Source organism: Entelurus aequoreus, linkage group LG18 (genome assembly GCF_033978785.1).
Source record: "Entelurus aequoreus isolate RoL-2023_Sb linkage group LG18, RoL_Eaeq_v1.1, whole genome shotgun sequence".
Lineage (NCBI taxonomy): Eukaryota > Metazoa > Chordata > Actinopteri > Syngnathiformes > Syngnathidae > Entelurus > Entelurus aequoreus.
The window spans coordinates 46,277,138-46,298,114 of record NC_084748.1 but is presented as its reverse complement, the minus strand read 5'-3'; the positions used below and the strand labels follow the sequence as shown (position 1 = coordinate 46,298,114).

At 35.3% G+C, this 20,977-nt stretch overlaps 1 protein-coding gene and 1 long non-coding RNA gene across 9 annotated transcripts in view; one reads left to right on the top strand and one right to left on the bottom strand.

Annotated features, from left to right (window-relative positions):
- Positions 1 to 20,977, top strand: part of LOC133634191 (ankyrin-2-like) — a 195,092-nt gene that overhangs the window by 69,987 nt on the left and 104,128 nt on the right. For all 7 annotated transcript variants that reach the window (XM_062027271.1, XM_062027272.1, XM_062027268.1 and 4 more), the window contains exon 3: positions 20,703 to 20,801. In XM_062027271.1, the coding sequence (XP_061883255.1) occupies positions 20,703 to 20,801 (99 nt within the window). The remainder of the gene's footprint in view (positions 1 to 20,702; positions 20,802 to 20,977) is intronic.
- Positions 1 to 20,977, bottom strand: part of LOC133634192 (uncharacterized) — a 120,779-nt gene that overhangs the window by 41,394 nt on the left and 58,408 nt on the right. For both annotated transcript variants that reach the window (XR_009821892.1, XR_009821893.1), the window contains exons 5-6: positions 20,696 to 20,814; positions 14,451 to 14,659 (exon numbers count right to left, since the gene is read on the bottom strand). This is a non-coding gene — a long non-coding RNA (uncharacterized LOC133634192). The remainder of the gene's footprint in view (positions 1 to 14,450; positions 14,660 to 20,695; positions 20,815 to 20,977) is intronic.

The window sequence follows — 20,977 nt, the reverse complement described above, 5'->3', positions numbered from 1 at the left end:
TCTACGTCTAAGACTAGATGTGACCAATCTACGTCTAAGACTAGATGTGACCAATCTAAGTCTGAGACTATATTTGATCAATCTATGTCTAAGACTAGATGTGACCAATCTAAGTCTAAGTCTAGATCTGACCAATCTAAGTGTAAGGATAGACCTGACCAATCTAAGACTAAGACTAGATGTGACCAATCTAAGTCTAAGACTAGATTTGACCAATCTAAGTCTAAGACTAGATATGATCAATCTAAGTATAAGACTAAATTTGACCAATCTAAATCTAAAACTAGATTTGACCAATCTAAGTCTAAGACTAGATGCGACCAATATATGTCTAAGACTAGATGGACCAATCTAGATCTAAGACTATATGTGACCAATCTAAGTCCAAGACTAGATGTGACCAATCTAAGACTAGACCTGACCAATCTAAGTCTGAGACTATATTTGATCAATCTAAGTCTTATACTAGATCTGACCAATCTAAGTCTAAGACTAGATGTGACCAATCTTATGTAAGGATAGATCTAACCAATCTAAGACTAAGACTAGATGTGACCAATCTAAGTCTAAGACTAGATCTGACCAATCTAAGTGTAAAGATAGACCTGACCAATCTAAGACTAAGACTAGATGTGACCAATCTAAGACTAAGACTAGATGTGACCAATCTAAGTCTAAAACTAGATTTGACCAATCTAAGTCCAAGACTAAATATGACCAATCTAAGTATAAGACTAAATTTGACCAATCTAAGTCTAAGACTAGATTTGACCAATCTAAATCTAAGACTAGATAAGACCAATCTAAGTCTAAGACTATATGTGACCAATCTAAGTCTAAGACTAGATTTGACCAATCTAAGTCTAAGACTAGATTTGACCAATCTAAGTCTAAGACTAGATGTGACCAATCTAGATCTAAGACTATATGTGACCAATCTAAGTCCAAAACTAGATGTGACCAATCTAAGTCTAAGACTAGATAAGACCAATCTAAGTCTAAGACTAGATGTGACCAATCTGGATCTAAGACTATATGTGACCAATCTAAGTCTAAGATTAGATCAATCAATCAATGTTTATTTATATAGCCCTAAATCACAAGTTTCTCAAAGGGCTGCACAAGCCACAACGACATCCTCGGTTCAAAGCCCACATATGTGACCAGTCTAAGACTAAGACTGGATATGACCAATCTAAGTGTAAGGATAGATCTGACCAATCTAAGACTAAGACTAGATGTGACCAATCTAAGTCTGAGACTAGATCTGACCAATCTAAGTCTGAGAGCATGAACTGATGAAGTCTACATGGATCAGAGGCAAAAGGTCTTCCAAGACCAACCAAACAGTCTTGTTGTGGTCCATAGAACCCCCTGAGAAGTGACAAGGTGTGTCCTAGTAACAGAGTCATGACTTCACATGTTTTCAGCAGAACACTGATTGCTAGCTCGAGTGCCACAAGGCGTCATCGTTAAAGTTGGGTAGTTTTTGGAGTCCTGAAATTCCCACATCAGCTTTACAGATAGGGATGATACTCGAAACCGGTTTTCCCGGTTGTTTGATAAGAAAAGAACCGAGTCCTCGGACTCGAATCCCTTTTTGAGAACCGGTACCCGTTATCGAGACCACTATAGTAAAGGAAAAGAGTTGATTCTTTATTCGAATCCCGTCCCGACCAGAAATGCTCCGTGGGACATCACAAGAATTGACGTCACGTAGCTCAGTCATTAGGCGCAGATAGCGAAAGCAGGAAAACAATGGACGGGAAAAAGCGCTCCAAGGTGTAATAAAGTTCAAAACAAAAGCTATAATCCATCGAATAACTTTACTGAGAGATTTGAGCAGGGTAAAACACATGACCAACACTTTTACCACCAACCGGAAACATAGCAACCAGGCTAGCAACGCACCTCCTTTACGGCAGCTGTCGCAACGTTCTTAAAACAACCGCAGCACATACATATATATACAACACTGCAGCACATACATATATATACAACACTGCAGCACATACATATATATACAACACTGCAGCACATACATATATATACAACACTGCAGCACATACATATATATACAACACTGCAGCACATACATATATATACAACACTGCATCACATACATATATATACAACACTGCAGCACATACATATATATACAACACTGCAGCACATACATATATATACAACACTGCATCACATACATATATATACAACACTGCAGCACATACATATATATACAACACTGCAGCACATACATATATATACAACACTGCAGCACATACATATATATACAACACTGCAGCACATACATATATATACAACACATCTCCCTTTTTTAACTTTTGTTTTTCTTTCCTTGTAAACAAAACAAAATCACACTGTATATGTGTTGTCTGTCTAATTATAAATAATGCAGACGAGGCGTGTTGGCTGAGTTCTTGACGTTTACTTTCACAGCGTGGCAACATGCAACACTTTTCGGGGCTACCGCGCATGCTCGTCACTCCCGTTGCATGCTGGGTAGTGTAGTTGTTGTATCCCCTAGCTCATAACATTTTTCCCCCATAAAGAAATAATGTTAACTCAATAAAGTGTATTTCTTTTTTTAGCTTTAACTTTTCATTTTTTAGCATTGTAACCACATTTGCAAACAACTTTTCTCTTCATAGAAGTTTCTTTCAATAAAGAAATAAAGTGCAAAAATGTCAAAGCATCATAACAAACAGTTATGTCAAATAGCAGCAGAAGTGCACTTTTTGGAGAGCTGTATTATTTTCAGTTTTGTGCCCAAGGGACTGATTTTATTTAACACTATATTATTATTTATACACCTATAGTGATCACAGAGACAGCTTGTTTTTGTGTTACTGTATATATTTGTTTCTCTGAAAAATCCCACTTAATATACTTTGGGTAACAACAACAATATTTATTTATTTTATTTTATTTTTTTAGGTGGGTAACAGTCAATATTTATTTATTTATTCGATTTTATTTTTTTATTATATAATAAAAGTGAGCTTTTGTTAAACCAAATATTGTGGGGTTTTTTCCATATACAACAACCTATCTGGACTCCATAAGAGAATCGATAAGGAATCGGTTCGATAAGAGGATTCGATAATAGGCTCGAACTCGATAATTCCTTATCAACCATCATCCCTATTTACAGATGCCACCTTATTGATTGAAACTTGTACTAGTAGATTGCACAGTACAGTACATATTCCGTACAATTGACCACTAAATGGTAACACCCCAATAAGTTTTTCAACTTGTTTAAGTCGGGGGTCCACGGTAATCAATTCATGGTACTCTGCAGGCAGTGTGGTGGTGGTGTGGTGGTAAAAGGTCCATGGACACACACTGGTGACTACGCTTCCTAGAGTATTTTGTCAGCATAGCACGACGGTCCTTTGCGGTATGGCGAGCAGGCGGCGTGTTTACTTAGCCAGGCAGATGGATTATGGCTCATGTTACTGTGATTAGCACACATGGTGTAGTTAGTGCTTCCAAGGAAATGATCTCAATCATGCCTGTGGAAAGAAGCACTCCACACAATTACACAGCCATTATCTCCCTGTGGTCAGCAGTCATGATATTATGCAACACAAACCTGCAATATATACTGTATATATTAGGCTTGCACATCTCTCTCTGATAAACGATTCGATATGCATCTAGATACACAGGTTACGATTCGATTCAAAAACAATATCCTTTTATTACAGACCGATTCGATTGGATTCGATTCGATTTGACGGTTAATATTCAAGACTCCGAATCCCCAAGCATTGTGGCTTTACGGCACTGGCAAAAAAAAAACAGAACAACAAAATCACTTGTCAATGTATTTACCTTTAGACATGGACCAAAACAAGTCTGGCTGAATTGTAGGATGGGAACTCCAGAGGTAAAAGTAGCACAAAATAGTTACAACAAAGTGCAATATTTCAGCCTGAGCATAGTTTTGAACACTAGAGGTAGGTAACAAAGATTCAATATTTAGTGTTTTGAACACTAGAGGTAGGTAACAATGAACACTAGAGGTAGGTAATAATGAACACTAGAGGTAGGTAACAAAGGTGCAACATTACAATGTAAACAAGTTACACACCTATAACATCTCAAAATGTGGTAACAATGAGCACAGTGACAAGTGCTTTGTGTAAAAGAATAGAGAAAATTAAAGCTGCAAGCAGTGTTGGACGGGTCCGCCTTTTGGCAGGTGCTAGTCCTAGGTGTCCCAATACTTTTGTCCAGTGGTAGTCCTGAGTGAGACCTACATAGAGGTTTTTGTTTCGTGTCTCTACGATATTCGTACTGGGAGTTAGAGGAAGTTGTGTCTTGAGTTCACATTGTCATTATAGGGTATTGTGTGTAGAATTTTGAGGACAAAAAAGACATAATTGCATTTTACGTTGTCATTTTTGGCACCGGAGCAACTTTAGTGCTGCGGGTCTTTGAAGGCACGTAAAATCAAAACCGTACAACTAACGAAACGACAAACGCGCTCAGAGGAGATAACGTTTGGTGACCGGTTGTAACAAAAATTTTGTTTTGAAGGAGGAATAGCAAACTTCCTGTTGATTTTCGCTGAAGGATGTCAATCTATGAAATGTAGGTCTAGGCAAGACCTACATAGAGGTATTTGTTTCATGTCTCTAAGACGTTCCTACCGGAAGTTACAATCAGTTTTGTCTGAGTTTTCCTCTGAGGAGCAGTTTTTTCTCTTGTTTTTTTTTCAAAAATTATGTAGAGCACAATTTTGAGTTTTGGGGTTCGGTTTTTTTTTAGATCGCAATTTCCACCAGTCCCGATGTGTGTGAGAAGTTTGGTGAGTTTTGAAGTATTTTAAGGGGGTCAAATTAGACGTAAAAAGGAGTGTTTTTAGTAAATTTTTGTCTAAAATGGGAAATTGCCAACTTCCTGTTGGTTTTTGCCCGAGGATGTGAAATTATGAGTTGTAGGTCTAAGTGAGACCTACATACAGGTTTTTGTTTCATGTCTCTACGACCTTCCTAGTGGGAGTTACAGGCAGTTTAGTGTTGTTTTTTCCTAGGGGGCGCTAGAGCGCAATTTTGATTTTTGGGGTTTGGTTTTTGTACTAAAGTGTGCTCTACCCGAGTTTGTATGTGTGTAAAAAATTTGGTGAGTTTTGAAGCATGTTAAGGGGGGAAAAGTAGTGCGCAACGGTGCGGAATAATAATAAAGAATTAAAGCTGCAAGCAGCGTTGGTCGGGTCCGCCTTTTGGCAGGTGCTAGTCCTAGGTGTCCCAATACTTTTGTCCAGTGGTAGTCCTGAGTGAGACCTACATAGAGGTTTTTGTTTCGTGTCTCTACGATATTCGTACTGGGAGTTAGAGGAAGTTGTGTCTTGAGTTCACATTGTCATTATAGGGTATTGTGTGTAGAATTTTGAGGACAAAAAAGACATAATTGCATTTTACGTTGTCATTTTTGGCACCGGAGCAACTTTAGTGCTGCGGGTCTTTGAAGGCACGTAAAATCAAAACCGTACAACTAACGAAACGACAGACACGCTCAGAGGAGATAACGTTTGATGTTTGGTGACCGGTTGTAACAAAAATTTTGTTTTGAAGGAGGAATAGCAAACTTCCTGTTGATTTTTGCTGAAGGATGTCAATCTATGAAATGTAGGTCTAGGCAAGACCTACATAGAGATATTTGTTTCATGTCTCTAAGACGTTCCTACCGGAAGTTACAATCAGTTTTGTCTGAGTTTTCCTCTGAGGAGCAGTTTTTTCTCTGTTTTTTTCAAAAATTATGTAGAGCACAATTTTGAGTTTTGGGGTTCGTTTTTTTTTTTTAGATCGCAATTTCCACCAGTCCCGATGTGTGTAAGAAGTTTGGTGAGTTTTGAAGTATTTTAAGGGGGTCAAATTACACGTAAAAAGGAGTGTTTTTAGTACATTTTTGTCTAAAATGGGAAATTGCCAACTTCCTGTTGGTTTTTGCCCGAGGATGTGAAATTATGAATTGTAGGTCTAAGTGAGACCTACATACAGGTTTTTGTTTCATGTCTCTACTACCTTCCTAGTGGGAGTTACAGGCAGTTTAGTGTTGTTTTTTCCTAGGGGGCGCTAGAGCGCAATTTTGATTTTTGGGGTTTGGTTTTTGTACTAAAGTGTGCTCTACCCGAGTTTGTATGTGTGTAAAAAATTTGGTGAGTTTTGAAGCATGTTAAGGGGGGCAAAGTAGTGCGCAACGGTGCGGAATAATAATAAAGAATTAAAGCTGCAAGCAGCGTTGGACGGGTCCGCTTTTTGGCAGGTGCTAGTCCTAGGTGTCCCAATACTTTTGTCCAGTGGTAGTCCTGAGTGAGACCTACATAGAGGTTTTTGTTTCGTGTCTCTACGATATTCGTACTGGGAGTTAGAGGAAGTTGTGTCTTGAGTTCACATTGTCATTATAGGGTATTGTGTGTAGAATTTTGAGGACAAAAAAGACATAATTGCATTTTACGTTGTCATTTTTGGCACCGGAGCAACTTTAGTGCTGCGGGTCTTTGAAGGCACGTAAAATCAAAACCGTACAACTAACGAAACGACAGACGCGCTCAGAGGAGATAACGTTTGATGTTTGGTGACCGGTTGTAACAAAAATGTTGTTTTGAAGGAGGAATAGCAAACTTCCTGTTGATTTTTGCTGAAGGATGTCAATCTATGAAATGTAGGTCTAGGCAAGACCTACATAGAGGTATTTGTTTCATGTCTCTAAGACGTTCCTACCGGAAGTTACAATCAGTTTTGTCTGAGTTTTCCTCTGAGGAGCAGTTTTTTCTGGGGTTTTTTTTCAAAAATTATGTAGAGCACAATTTTGAGTTTTGGGGTTCGTTTTTTTTTTTAGATCGCAATTTCCACCAGTCCCGATGTGTGTGAGAAGTTTGGTGAGTTTTGAAGTATTTTAAGGGGGTCAAATTAGAGGTCAAAGACGTAAAAAGCAGTGTTTTTAGTACATTTTTGTCTAAAATGGGAAATTGCCAACTTCCTGTTGGTTTTCGCCCGAGAATGTGTCATTATGAGTTGTAGGTCTAAAGGAGACCTACATACAGGTTTTTGTTTCATGTCTCTACGACCTTCCTAGTGGGAGTTACAGGCAGTTTAGTGTTGTTTTTTCCTCGGGGGCGCTAGAGCGCAATTTTGATTTTTGGGGTTTGGTTTTTGTACTAAAGTGTGCTCTACCCGAGTTTGTATGTGTGTAAAAAATTTGGTGAGTTTTGAAGCATGTTAAGGGGGGCAAAGTAGTGCGCAACGGTGCGGAATAATAATAAAGAATAATTAAAGCTGCAAGCAGCATTGGTCGGGTCCGCCTTTTGGCAGGTGCTAGTCCTAGGTGTCCCAATACTTTTGTCCAGTGGTAGTCCTGAGTGAGACCTACACGGAGGTTTTTGTTTCGTGTCTCTACGATATTCGTACTGGGAGTTAGAGGAAGTTGTGTCTGAGTTCACATTGTCATTATAGGGTATTGTGTGTAGAATTTTGAGGACAAAAAAGACATAATTGCATTTTACGTTGTCATTTTTGGCACCGGAGCAACTTTAGTGCTGCGGGTCTTTGAAGGCACGTAAAATCAAAACTGTACAACTAATCAGAAAGCTTTCTTCAACTTTTAATCAGAAGGGTTCAATCTCTCTCCTGTAGCAGTTTGAAGCCGAAACGACAAACGCGCTCAGAGGAGATAACGTTTGATGTTTGGTGACCGGTTGTAACAAAAATGTTGTTTTGAAGGAGGAATAGCAAACTTCCTGTTGATTTTTGCTGAAGGATGTCAATCTATGAAATGTAGGTCTAGGCGAATTTCATGGCTGCAACACGTGCCAAAGTAGTTGGGAAAGGGCATGTTCACCACTGTGTTACATGGCCTTTCCTTTTAACAACACTCAATAAACGATTGGGAACTGAGGAAACTAATTGTTGAAGCTTTGAAAGTGGAATTTTTTCCCATTCTTGTTTTATTTAGAGCATCAGTCGTTCAACAGTCCGGGGTCTCCGCTGTGGTATTTTAGGCTTCATAATGCGCCACACATTTTCGATGGGAGACAGGTCTGGACTGCAGGCGGGCCAGGAAAGTACCCGCACTCTTTTTTTACGAAGCCACGCCGTTGTAACACGTGCTGAATGTGGCTTGGCATTGTCTTGCTGAAATAAGCAGGGGCGTCCATGGAAAAAGACGGCGCTTAGATGGCAGCATATGTTGTTCCAAAAGCTGTATGTACCTTTCAGCATTAATGGCGCCTTCACAGATGTGTAAGTTACCCATGTCTTGGGCACTAATGCACCCCCATACCATCACACATGCTGGCTTTTCAACTTTGCGTCGATAACAGTCTGGATGGTTCGTTTCCCCTTTGGTCCGGATGACACGATGTCGAATATTTCCAAAAACAATTTGAAATGTGGACTCGTCAGACCACAGAACACTTTTCCACTTTGCATGAGTCCATCTTAGATGATCTCGGGCCCAGAGAAGCCGGCGGCGTTTCTGGGTGTTGTTGATAAATGGCTTTCGCTTTGCATAGTAGAGTTTTAACTTGCACTTACAGATGTAGCGACCAACTGTAGTTACTGACAATGGTTTTCTGAAGTGTTCCTGAGCCGATGTGGTGATATCCTTTAGAGATTGATGTCGGTTTTTGATACAGTGCCGTCTGAGGGATGGAAGGTCACGGTCATTCAATGTTGGTTTCCGGCCATGCTGCTTACGTGCAGTGATTTCTCCAGATCCTCTGAACCTTTTGATGATATTATGGAGCGTAGATGGTGAAATCCCTAAATTTCTTGCAATTGCACTTTGAGAAACGTTGTTCTTAAACTGTTCGACAATTTGCTCACGCAGTTGTTGACAAAGTGGTGACCCTCGCCCCATCCTTTCTTGTGAAAGACTGAGCATTTCATGGAATCTACTTTTATACCCAATCATGGCACCCACCTGTTCCCAATTAGCCTGCACACTTGTGGGATGTTCCAAATAAGTGTTTGATGAGCATTCCTCAACTTTATCAGTATTTATTGCCACCTTTCCCAACTTCTTTGTCACGTGTTGCTGCCATCAAATTCTAAAGTTAATGATTATTTGCACACAAAAAAAATGTTTATCAGTTTGAACATCAAATATGTTGTCTTTGTAGCATATTTAACTGAATATGGGTGGAAAAGGATTTGCAAATCATTGTATTCCGTTTATATTTACATCTAACACAATTTCCCAACTCATATGGAAACGGGGTTTGTATATATATACTATAACTGAACTGAACTTGAAGTGCCATGTGTGTGGGGGGAAAACAGGTATACAGGTTAGGGCAGGGTTCACCAACCTTTTTGAAACCAAGAGCTACTTCTTGGGTAGTGATTAATGCGAAGGGCTACCAGTTTGATACACACTTACATAAATTGCCAGAAATAGCCAATTTGCTCAATTTACCTTTAACTCTATGTTATTATTAATAATTAATGATATTTACTCTAAATTGAACGGTTTAAAAGAGGAGAAAACACGAAAAAAATGACAATTAAATTTTGAAACATAGTTTATCTTCAATTTCGACTCTTTAAAATTCAAAATTCAACCGAAAAAAAGAAGAGGAAAAACTAGCTAATTCAAATCTTTTTGAAAAAATAAAAAAAATAATTTATGGAACATCATTAGTAATTTTTCCTGATTAAGATTAATTTTAGAATTTTGATGACATGTTTTAAATAGGTTAAAATCCAATCTGCACTTTGTTAGAATATATAACAAATTGGACCAAGCTATATTTCTAACAAAGACAAATCATTATTTCTTCTAGATTTTCCAGAACAAAAATTTTAAAAGAAATTCAAAAGACTTTGAAATAAGATTTAAATTTGATTCTACAGATTTTCTAGATTTGCCAGAATAATTTTTTTGAATTTTAATCATAATGACTTTGAAGAAATATTTCACAAATCTTCTTCGTCGAAAAAACAGAAGCTAAAATGAAGAATTAAGTTAAAATTTATTTATTATTCTTTACAATAAAAAAAATAAATTTACTTGAACATTGATTTAAATTGTCAGGAAAGAAGAGGAAGGAATTTAAAAGGTAAAAAGGTATATGTGTTTAAAAATCCTAAAATCATTTTTAGGGTTGTATTTTTTCTCAAAAATTGTCTTTCTGAAAGTTATAAGAAGCAAAGTAAAAAAAATTTAAGAATTTATTTCAACAAGTGAAGACCAAGTCTTTCAAATATTTTCTTGGATTTTCAAATTCTATTTGAGTTTTGTCTCTCTTAGAATTAAAAATGTCAGGCAAAGCGAGACCAGCTTGCTAGTAAATAAATAACATTTAAAAAATAGAGGCAGCTCACTGGTAAGTGCTGCTATTTGAGCTATTTTTAGAACAGGCCAGCGGGCTACTCATCTGGTCCTTACGGGCTACCTGGTGCCCGCGGGCACCGTGTTGGTGACCCCTGGGTTAGGGGATGTGTGTGGGGGGAAAACAGGTATACAGGTAAGGGGGTGTGTGTGGGGGGAAAACAGGTATACAGGTAAGGGGGTGTGTGTGGGGGGAAAACAGGTATACAGGTAAGGGTGTGTGTGTGGGGGGGGGGAATGGGTATACAGGTAAGGGTGTGTGTGTGGGGGGGGGGACAGGTATACAGGTAAGGGTGTGTGTGTGGGCGTAAAACAGGTATACAGGTAAGGGTGTGTGTGTGGGGGTAAAACAGGTATACAAGTAAGGGTGTGTGTGTGGGGGGGAATGGGTATACAGGTGTGGGGTGAAAACAGGTAAGGGTGTGTAACACAATATGCAGATTTGGTTTGTTGACTTCCTACTAAAAGACAAGTTGTCTAATGTGATCAACATCTTATTTCATGACGAAAACAAACTTATATTTCATTTATCAAAATATTGTATGTTAAAATAAAGCCAATAATGACATGTCTTTATTTTGAAAAGTATCACCCCTGACATATTTGGTGTGATAGTTTGGACTGTTGGACAGTGGTTAGCAAAGGTGAAAGGTCACGTGGACATTAAATATGATGATTGTAATATATGTCTGTCCATTAGAGAAATGAAGCTTTTACTTACAGCTCACAGGAAAAACAGATTTATTGTGTGTGTGTGTGTGTGTGTGTGTGTGTGTGTGTGTGTGTGTGTGTGTGTGTGTGTGTGTGTGTGTGTGTGTGTGTGTGTGTGTGTGTGTGTGTGTGTGTGTGTGTGTGTGTGTGTGCTCCATAGTCATATTCATATTTGCATGACTCAGCTGTCTTTATGAGATCATAATGTTAGGATTAGTCAAATAGTTGTTATGGTTACATTGAATCTGTCAGTGATTTCGCTTATTTGCGCGCGCGTGTGTGTGTGTGTGTGTGTGTGTGTGTGTGTGTGTGTGTGTGTGTGTGTGTGTGTGTGTGTGTGTGTGTGTGTGTGTGTGTGTGTGTGTGTGTGTGTGTGTGTGTGTGTGTGTGTGTGTGTGTGTGTGTGTGTGTGTGTGTGGATTTACTGGTGTCCTTATGAATGCATGCTGGCATTCTTTGCAGTGCTGATAATGTTGCACTAAGCTGAAAGCTGCTGTGCTGCACGTTCAAATATGACAGCACATCATTCATGTGTGGATCATCTCTGCACACATTTGGAAGCTGCTTTCATTTACACTGTTGGCACTACAACACAAACAAAATAGTGCTGACTCATTGGTTATTACATTCTAATAACAAAATAGTGCTGACTCACTGGTTATTACATTCTAATAACAAAATAGTGCTGACTCACTGGTTATTACATTCTAATAACAAAATAGTGCTGACTCACTGGTTATTACATTCAATAACAAAATAGTGTTGACTCACTGGTTATTACATTCAATAACAAAATATTGCTGACTCACTGGTTATTACATTCTAATAACAACAATTGCTGACTCACTGGTTATTACATTCTAATAACAAAATATTGCTGAGTCACTGGTTATTACATTCTAATAACAAAATATTGCTGACTCACTGGTTATTACATTCTAATAACAAAATATTGCTGAGTCACTGGTTATTACATTCTAATAACAAAATATTGCTGACTCACTGGTTATTACATTCTAATAACAAAATAGTGCTGACTCACTGGTTATTACATTCTAATAACAAAATAGTGCTGACTCACTGGTTATTACATTCTAATAACAAAATAGTGCTGACTCACTGGTTATTACATTCTAATAACAACAATTGCTGAGTCACTGGTTATTACAATGTAATAAGAGCTGTAATAGAGGTATTCATTCAACAATGTGTTATGCTTAATTATAATATTATACCACTTTACTGACATTATGATGTACAATATTGTTATTTTCATAAAGTTGTGAATATTTCCTGACCTGCAACTTGTTTTGGTAATATTACGACTTCCTTCTTGTAATGTTATGAATTTTATTTACATTAAATTATGATTTTTTTTGTCTCACTAACTTATATTTGTTAGTCTTCATATAGTGAACATTTTCTCTCAAACAGCAAAGATGTGTCCTAATATGACATTTTATTGTCATTTTTTGACACACAACTTAATTTTTCAGACATGACAAATACAACAATCATTATTTACATGCTCAATATTATCACTGCAAATAAATTGACAAACATTGCAGCAATATTCCTTTTAAGTTACAGCTTTATTCTTGTAAAATTGGGAGATTTATCCCACTCAGTTGCAGGTTTTAAGAGCATCTTTTTACTGTATTCACATCATGTACGCCAGGGGTGTCCAAACTTTTTCCACTGAGGGCCGCACACGGAAAAATTAAAGCATGTGGGGGCCATTTTCATATTTTTCATTTTCAAACCATAACAAAATATATGCATTTTTTTATTTATTTTACCTTTAGGGGTCCCGGGGACCATAAAGGGTCTCAGTCATTAAAATGTTAAAAAATAAGTCAGATTATTATTTATTTTTAATTATTTAACGCTTACAGTAAATCTCTATATCAACTTCAAGTTAATATAAAGTAATACAAATTAAAAAAAAATGTTTTATGGCTTTTCTGTCAAAAACAACTTAGTTTTTTTTATAGTAAAACTGAAATATGCAGTATTTACTAATTAGAGCCCTAAAAGATCAATAATGCAGGACACCATTGATTTTAATTCTTTCATATTTGAGTGAGTCAGTGAGTCATGTGGGGGCCATTTTCATATTTTTCATTTTCAAACCATAACAAAATATATGCACTTTTTATTTATTTTACCTTTAGGGGTCCCGGGGACCATAAAGGGTCTCAGTCATTAGAATGTTAAAAAATAAGTCAGATTATTATTTATTTTTAATTATTTAACGCTTACTGTAAATCTCTATATCAACTTCAAGTTGATATAAAGTAATACAAATTTTAAAAAAAAAGTTTTATGGCTTTTCTGTCAAAAACAACTTAGTTTTTTTTATAGTAAAACTGAAATATTCAGTATTTAGTAATTAGAGCCCTAAAAGATCAATAATGCAGGACACCATTGATTTTAATTCTTTCATATTTTTAAGTAATCACAGTGAAAAGATTAATAAAAAAAAATTACTAAATATATTTGGGATCCAAAAGGTGCCCCACTCATAAAGTGATACATTTTTATTAGGTTTTTCTTTTACTTTCAACACTTAAGTTACGAGATCAACTTCAGACATATCTGTCCATTTTATGCTGGAACTATTATTTTGTTTGTTTTATGCGCTTTTGTCAAAGAAAACTTTGATGTTTTTATATGGCTACTACACAATATAAGCAATATTTACCACATAAAACATTTTAAAGTGAAATATTTGAAGTAATTGGAGCCCTGAAAATAATTCATTATAACATGGATTTTTTTTGTCATTATTTTTTTTTTTGGAGCAATGGCAAAAAAAAAGAAAAATGAAGAAAGACAAGAGAAAAGAAAAAAAAACACCCTGCATGGCAGCTTTTGTGTCAACATTGCAACTTTTTCTCGTTAGATTTCACCTCATTCCACTTTTTTTAATGTTCTTTTTTATTTTTACAATAGTATTTCCAGAATGTGTAAACAATTAGCCGCGGGCCGCAAATGGCACACTTTGGACACCCCTGATGTACGCTTTCTCACAAATTCTAAATATTTATATCATATTTTATATTTTAATCTGTTTAATCTGTCAGATGCAACAGGTTTCAGTGAAAAATAACCCTGGATGTTGGCTCTCAGAAAGATATTTTATTAAAATGATGCCTATTTTGCTTGTGGTGTGTGCCCAGACACTCCTTCATACTCTACTCAACTTGAGAGTTCACTCCTAAATATTTGATGGCATTGAACTTGGATGTGCAGTATTGGCACGTATAACTACTTCTAAGAACATTTGGAGCACTCACACAGTCGGCCATCTTTCAGGGTTGCCCTCCTTTTCCTTGGGAGAAGGTTGACATTTGCAGACAGGAGCTACTTACCCTGTGTGACGCTGCAGAAAAGATGGCACAGTAAGGTGACACCCCTCTTGGCATTTAAGTGGCTTCATTTATGGGCGGGTGAGCGCGTGGACAAAGTGGTGTTGGCAGCAGAAGAGTCCAGTGCCAGCCTGATCTTCAGAGCCAGCAGGCTGTGGGGAAGGAGAGAACTGGACTGCAACTTTGGACCTGCACAACTTTGTTGATAGTCACTGTGGGAAGGAAGGACGGAAGTAGGTTTAAAAAACAAAAGAAGGAGCAAGCAATTATTTAAGTAGCGTGAAGACAAGTTTAAGTCGTTTTGCTTTTAGAGAAGAATGGAAGAAGAGGAAGATGAGGTGAATATACTTTTATTATTTTCATATTTCTTCTTTCACCTGCTGTTTTTTGCTGTGTGGCATACTACTTTGTTTTGATTAGTTAATACTTTATTTTTATTGTTTAATTCTTTGTTTTGATTTGTTAATATTTTGTTTTTATCGTTTAATACTTTGTTTTTATTGTTTAATACTTTGTTTTTATTGTTTAATACTTTGTTATGATTTGTTAATACTTTGTTTTTATCGTTTAATACTTTGTTTTTATTGTTTAATACTTTGTTTTGATTTGTTAATACTTCATGATTTGGTAATACTTAGTTTTATTGTTTAATACTTTGTTTTGATTTGTTAATACTTTGTTTATATCGTTTTATACTTTGTTTTGATTAGTTAATACTTTGTTTTTATTGTTTAATTCTTTGTTTTGATTTGTTAATACTTTGTTTTTATCGTTTAATACTTTGTTTTTATTGTTTAATTCTTTGTTTTGATTTTTTAATACTTTGTTTATATCGTTTTATACTTTGTTTTGATTAGTTAATACTTTGTTTTTATTGTTTAATTCTTTGTTTTGATTTGTTAATACTTTGTTTTTATCGTTTAATACTTTGTTTTTATTGTTTAATTCTTTGTTTTGATTTTTTAATACTTTGTTTTTATCGTTTAATACTTTGTTTTTATTGTTTAATACTTTGTTTTGATTTGTTAATACTTTATGATTTGGTAATACTTAGTTTTATTGTTTAATTCTTTGTTTTGATTTTTTAATACTTTGTTTATATCGTTTTATACTTTGTTTTGATTAGTTAATACTTTGTTTTTATTGTTTAATTCTTTGTTTTGATTTGTTAATACTTTGTTTTTATCGTTTAATACTTTGTTTTTATTGTTTAATTCTTTGTTTTGATTTTTTAATACTTTGTTTTTATTGTTTAATACTTTGTTTTGATTTGTTAATACTTTGTTATGATTTGGTAATACTTAGTTTTATTGTTTAGTACTTTGTTTTGATTTGTTAATACTTTGTTTATATCGTTTAATACTTTGTTTTGATTTGCTAATACTTTGTTTTTATGGTTTAATACTCTATTTTGATTTGTTAATACTTTGTTTTTATCGTTTAACACTAGGGATGTCCGATAATGGCTTTTTGCCGATATTCGATATTGTCCAACTCTTTAATTACCGATACCGATATCAACCGATACCGATATATACAGTTGTGGAATTAACACATTATTATGCTTAATTTGGACAACCAGGTATGGTGAAGATAAGGTCCTTTTTTTAAAAATTAATCAAATAAAATAAGATTAATACATTAAAAACATTTTCTTGAATAAAAAACAAAGTAAAACAATATAAAAACAGTTACATAGAAACTAGTAATTAATGAAAATGAGTAAAATTAGTACTACAAACCCCGTTGCCATAGGAGTTGTACTGCATCAACAAGCGACATCAGCGTGTAAAGGATATCACCACATGGGTTCAGGAACACTTCAGAAACCCACTGTCAGTAACTACAGTTGGTCGCTGCATCTGTAAGTGCAAGTTAAAACTCTCCTATGCAAGGCGAAAACCGTTTATCAACAACACCCAGAAACGTCGTCGGCTTCGCTGGGCCTGAGCTCATCTAAGATGGACTGATGCAAAGTGGAAAAGTGTTCTGTGGTCTGATGAGTCCACATTTTAAATTGTTTTTGGAAACTGTGGACGTCGTGTCCTCCGGACCAAAGAGGAAAAGAACCATCCGGATTGTTCCAGGCGCAAAGTGTAAAAGGCAGCATGTGTGATGGTATGGGGGTGTATTAGTGCCCAAGACATGGGTAACTTACACATCTGTGAAGGCGCCATTAATGCTGAAAGGTACATACAGGTTTTGGAACAACATATGTTGCCATCCAAGCAACGTTACCATGGACGCCCCTGCTTATTTCAGCAAGACAATGCAAAGCCACGTGTTACATCAACGTGGCTTCATAGTAAAAGAGTGTGGGTACTAGACTGGCCTGCCTGTAGTCCAGACCTGTCTCCCATTGAAAATGTGTGGTGCATTATGAAGCCTAAAATAGCAGAAGGGAGACCCCCGGACTGTTGAACAACTTAAGCTGTACATCAAGCAAGAATGGGAAAGAATTCCACCTGAGAAGCTTCAAAAATGTGTCTCCTCAGTTCCCAAACCTTTACTGAGTGTTGTTAAAAGGAAAGGCCATGTAACACAGTGGTGAACATGCCCTTTCCCAACTACTTTGGCACGTGTTGCAGCCATGAAATTCTAAGTTAATTATCATTTGCAAAACAAAGTTTATGAGTTTGAACATCAAATATGTTGTCTTTGTAGTGCATTCAACTGAATATGGGTTGAAAAGGATTTGCAAATCATTGTATTCCGTTTATATTTACATCTAACACAATTTCCCAACTCATATGGAAACGGGGTTTGTATTAGTGGAGCAGCAGCACGCACAATCATGTGTGCTTACGGACTGTATCCCTTGCAGACTGTATTGATATATATTGATATATAATGTAGGAAGCAGAATATTAATAACAGAAAGAAACAACCCTTTTGTGTGAATGAGTGTAAATGGGGGAGGGAGGTTTTTTGGGTTGGTGCACTAATTGTAAGTGTATCTTGTGTTTTTTATGTTGATTTAATGAAAAAAAACAAAAAAAACCCGATACCGATAAAAAAAAAAAAACGATACCGATAATTTCCGATATTACATTTTAAAGCATGTATCGGCCGATAATATCGACAGGCCGATATTATCGGACATCTCTATTTAATACTTTGTTTTTATTGTTTAATACTTTGTTTTGATTTGTTAATACTTTATTTGTATTCTTTAATACTCTATTTTGTTTTGTTAATACTTTGTTCTTATCGTTTAATACTTTGTTTTTATTGTTTAATACTTTATTAGGGTCCGAGCAGCAAAAGCTGCAAGAGCCACATTGTAATTGTTCCCTGCAATATTTGTCTCCCACTTTGATTGCATTGTTGAGGCCCTTACAAGCACGAACACTCACCCATTTCTGCAAACGCGTATGGTCAGGCGAAAAATGTTATATTTTGTAGCCACCGAACACAAAATTTTACAATTGACCCGACTTGAAAATTTGAATAGTTACTTTGTTTTGACTTGTTATTACTTTGTTTTGACTTGTTATTACTTTGTTTTGACTTGTTAATACTTTGTTTTGACTTGTTAATACTTTGTTTTGACTTATTACTTTGTTTTGACTTGTTAATACTTTGTTTTGACTTGTTATTACTTTGTTTTGATTTGTTATTACTTTGTTTTGACTTGTTATTACTTTGTTTTGACTTGTTATTACTTTGTTTTGACTTGTTATTACTTTATTTTGACTTGTTAATACTTTGTTTTGACTTATTACTTTGTTTTGACTTGTTATTACTTTGTTTTGACTTGTTATTACTTTGTTTTGACTTGTTATTACTTTGTTTTGACTTGTTAATACTTTGTTTTGACTTGTTATTACTTTGTTTTGACTTGTTATTACTTTGTTTTGACTTGTTATTACTTTGTTTTGACTAGTCAATACTTTGTTTTGACTTGTTATTACTTTGTTTTGACTTGTTATTACTTTGTTTTGACTTGTCAATACTTTGTTTTGACTTGTTAATACTTTGTTTTGACTTGCTATTACTTTGTTTTGACTTGTTATTACTTTGTTTTGACTTGTTATTATTTTGTTTTGACTTGTTATTATTTTGTTTTGACTTGTTATTATTTTGTTTTGACTTGCTATTACTTTGTTTTGACTTGTTATTACTTTGTTTCGACTTGTTATTACTTTGTTTTGACTTGTTATTACTTTGTTTTGACTAGTCAATACTTTGTTTTGACTTGTTATTACTTTGTTTTGACTTGTTATTACTTTGTTTTGACTTGTCAATACTTTGTTTTGACTTGTTAATACTTTGTTTTGACTTGCTATTACTTTGTTTTGACTTGTTATTACTTTGTTTTGACTTGTTATTATTTTGTTTTGACTTGTTATTATTTTGTTTTGACTTGTTATTATTTTGTTTTGACTTGTTATTTTGTTTTGACTTGCTATTACTTTGTTTTGACTTGTTATTACTTTGTTTTGACTTGTTATTACTTTGTTTTGACTTATTACTTTGTTTTGACTTGTTATTACTTTGTTTTGACTTATTATTTTGTTTTAAATTATTGTCACTTTGTTTTGACTTATTACTTTTTGACTTGTTAATACTTTGTTTTAAATTATCACTTTGTTTTGACTTGTTAATACTTTGTTTTGACATGTTATTATTTTGTTTTGACTTGTTAATACTTTGTTTTGACTTATTACTTTGTTTTGACTTATTACTTTGTTTTGACTTGTTATTACTTTGTTTTGACTTATTACTTTGTTTTGACTTATTACTTTGTTTTGACTTGTTGTTACTTTGTTTTGGCTTGTTATTACTTTGTTTTGACTTGTTCTTACTTTGCTTTGGCTTGTTATTACTTTGTTTTGGCTTGTTATTACTTTGTTTTGACTTATTACTTTGTTTTGACTTGTTATTACTTTGTTTTGACTTGTTATTACTTTGTTTTGGCTTGTTATTACTTTGTTTTGACTTGTTAATACTTTGTTTTGAGTTTTTAGTACTTTGTTTTGACTTGTTATTACTTTGTTCTGTTTTGGGCGGTTAGTGCTTGTGTCTCGCAATAAGAAGGTCCTGGGTTCGATCCCAGGGCTCTGAGTCTTTCTGTGTGGAGTTTGCATGTTCTCCCCGTGACTGTGTGGGTTCCCTCCGGACACTCCGGCTTCCTCCCACCTTCAAGTAAGCACCTGGTGTTTTTAGTCTTGCCTTGATTGGCAACACTAAATGGTCCCTAGTTGTCATTACTTTGTTTTGATTTATTACTTTGTTTTGATTTGTTATTACTTTGTTTTGATTTTGTGTTACATTGTTTTGATTTCTTATTACTTAGTTTTGACTTATTTGACTTTGTTTTGATTTTGTATTACTTTATTTTGATTTCTTATTGCTTTATTTTGACTTGTTTTGATTTGTTATTACTTTGTTTTGATTTTGTGTTACATTGTTTTGATTTCTTATGACTCAGTTTTGACTTATTTTACTTTGTTTTGATTTCTTATTACTTTGTTTAGATTTCTTATTACTTTGTTTTGATTTTGTATTACTTTATTTTGTTTTGACTTGTTATTACTTTGTTTTGGCTTGTTATTACTTTGTTTTGACTTGTTATTACTTTGATTTCTTATCACTTTGTTTTGACTTGGTTTGACTTCTTATTACTTTGTTTGGTCGTGTCATTACTTCCACCATGTAAAGGCAGGGGATGATGTTTGTGTTACGAGTGGAACATCAAGACTACTATCAATTTATTTCCACGAAGCCTAAGTGGCATAGCCACAATTTATTTCCTGCTCGTCATGTGATCCACCAGATATGGACTTATGCTCTCTACCTAGTTCTCTTTTTATTGTAACCCTAACCCAAACCGTGTCTACATGTACTAATGCAGGGATTGTCAAACCGTGGTGCCACTGGTGGTACGCGAACTCCCTTCGAGTGGTACGCTAAACAATCACCTGATTACAGTACAGTGTTTTATTTACCTGTATTCAAACACAGTGTTACTGTTCAAACTGTGTGTAATGTTACAGTGGCCAACAATAATAAATATACTTGTTTAACAAAACCTCTGACTTGTTTTTAATGAACACTTAGGCCTAATACGCTACTGTATTTTAATCTTGGTCACTATTAAGTATTTTCTGAGGTGGTTCTTGCTGAAAAATGTTTGCATTTCAAGCACAACCCATTCCTGACACGCATTGCACATTGTATCTACTATTAAATACCACATATTTGTTACAACCTTGATATTTATTTGACTTTGTGTGTTTGTTTACCTTCCAGAATGGACTGAATGCCTTGCATTTGGCAGCCAAAGAGGGACACCAGGATCTCGTGGAGGAACTGTTGGACAGAGGAGCACCTGTTGACTCGTCCACTAAGGTATGTGTGTTACCTGTACACAACATAACACAGCACTATCATGTTCTAGCGACTCTTAATGCAAGTATGTTAGTTTCAAAGGGGGGGTCACATTGGAGCCGTGACAGCAGCAAGTGTCGGATAAGCTGCTTGTTATGTGACTCTCTTAACAGCCAGATAGGTTTAACAGCCAGCAC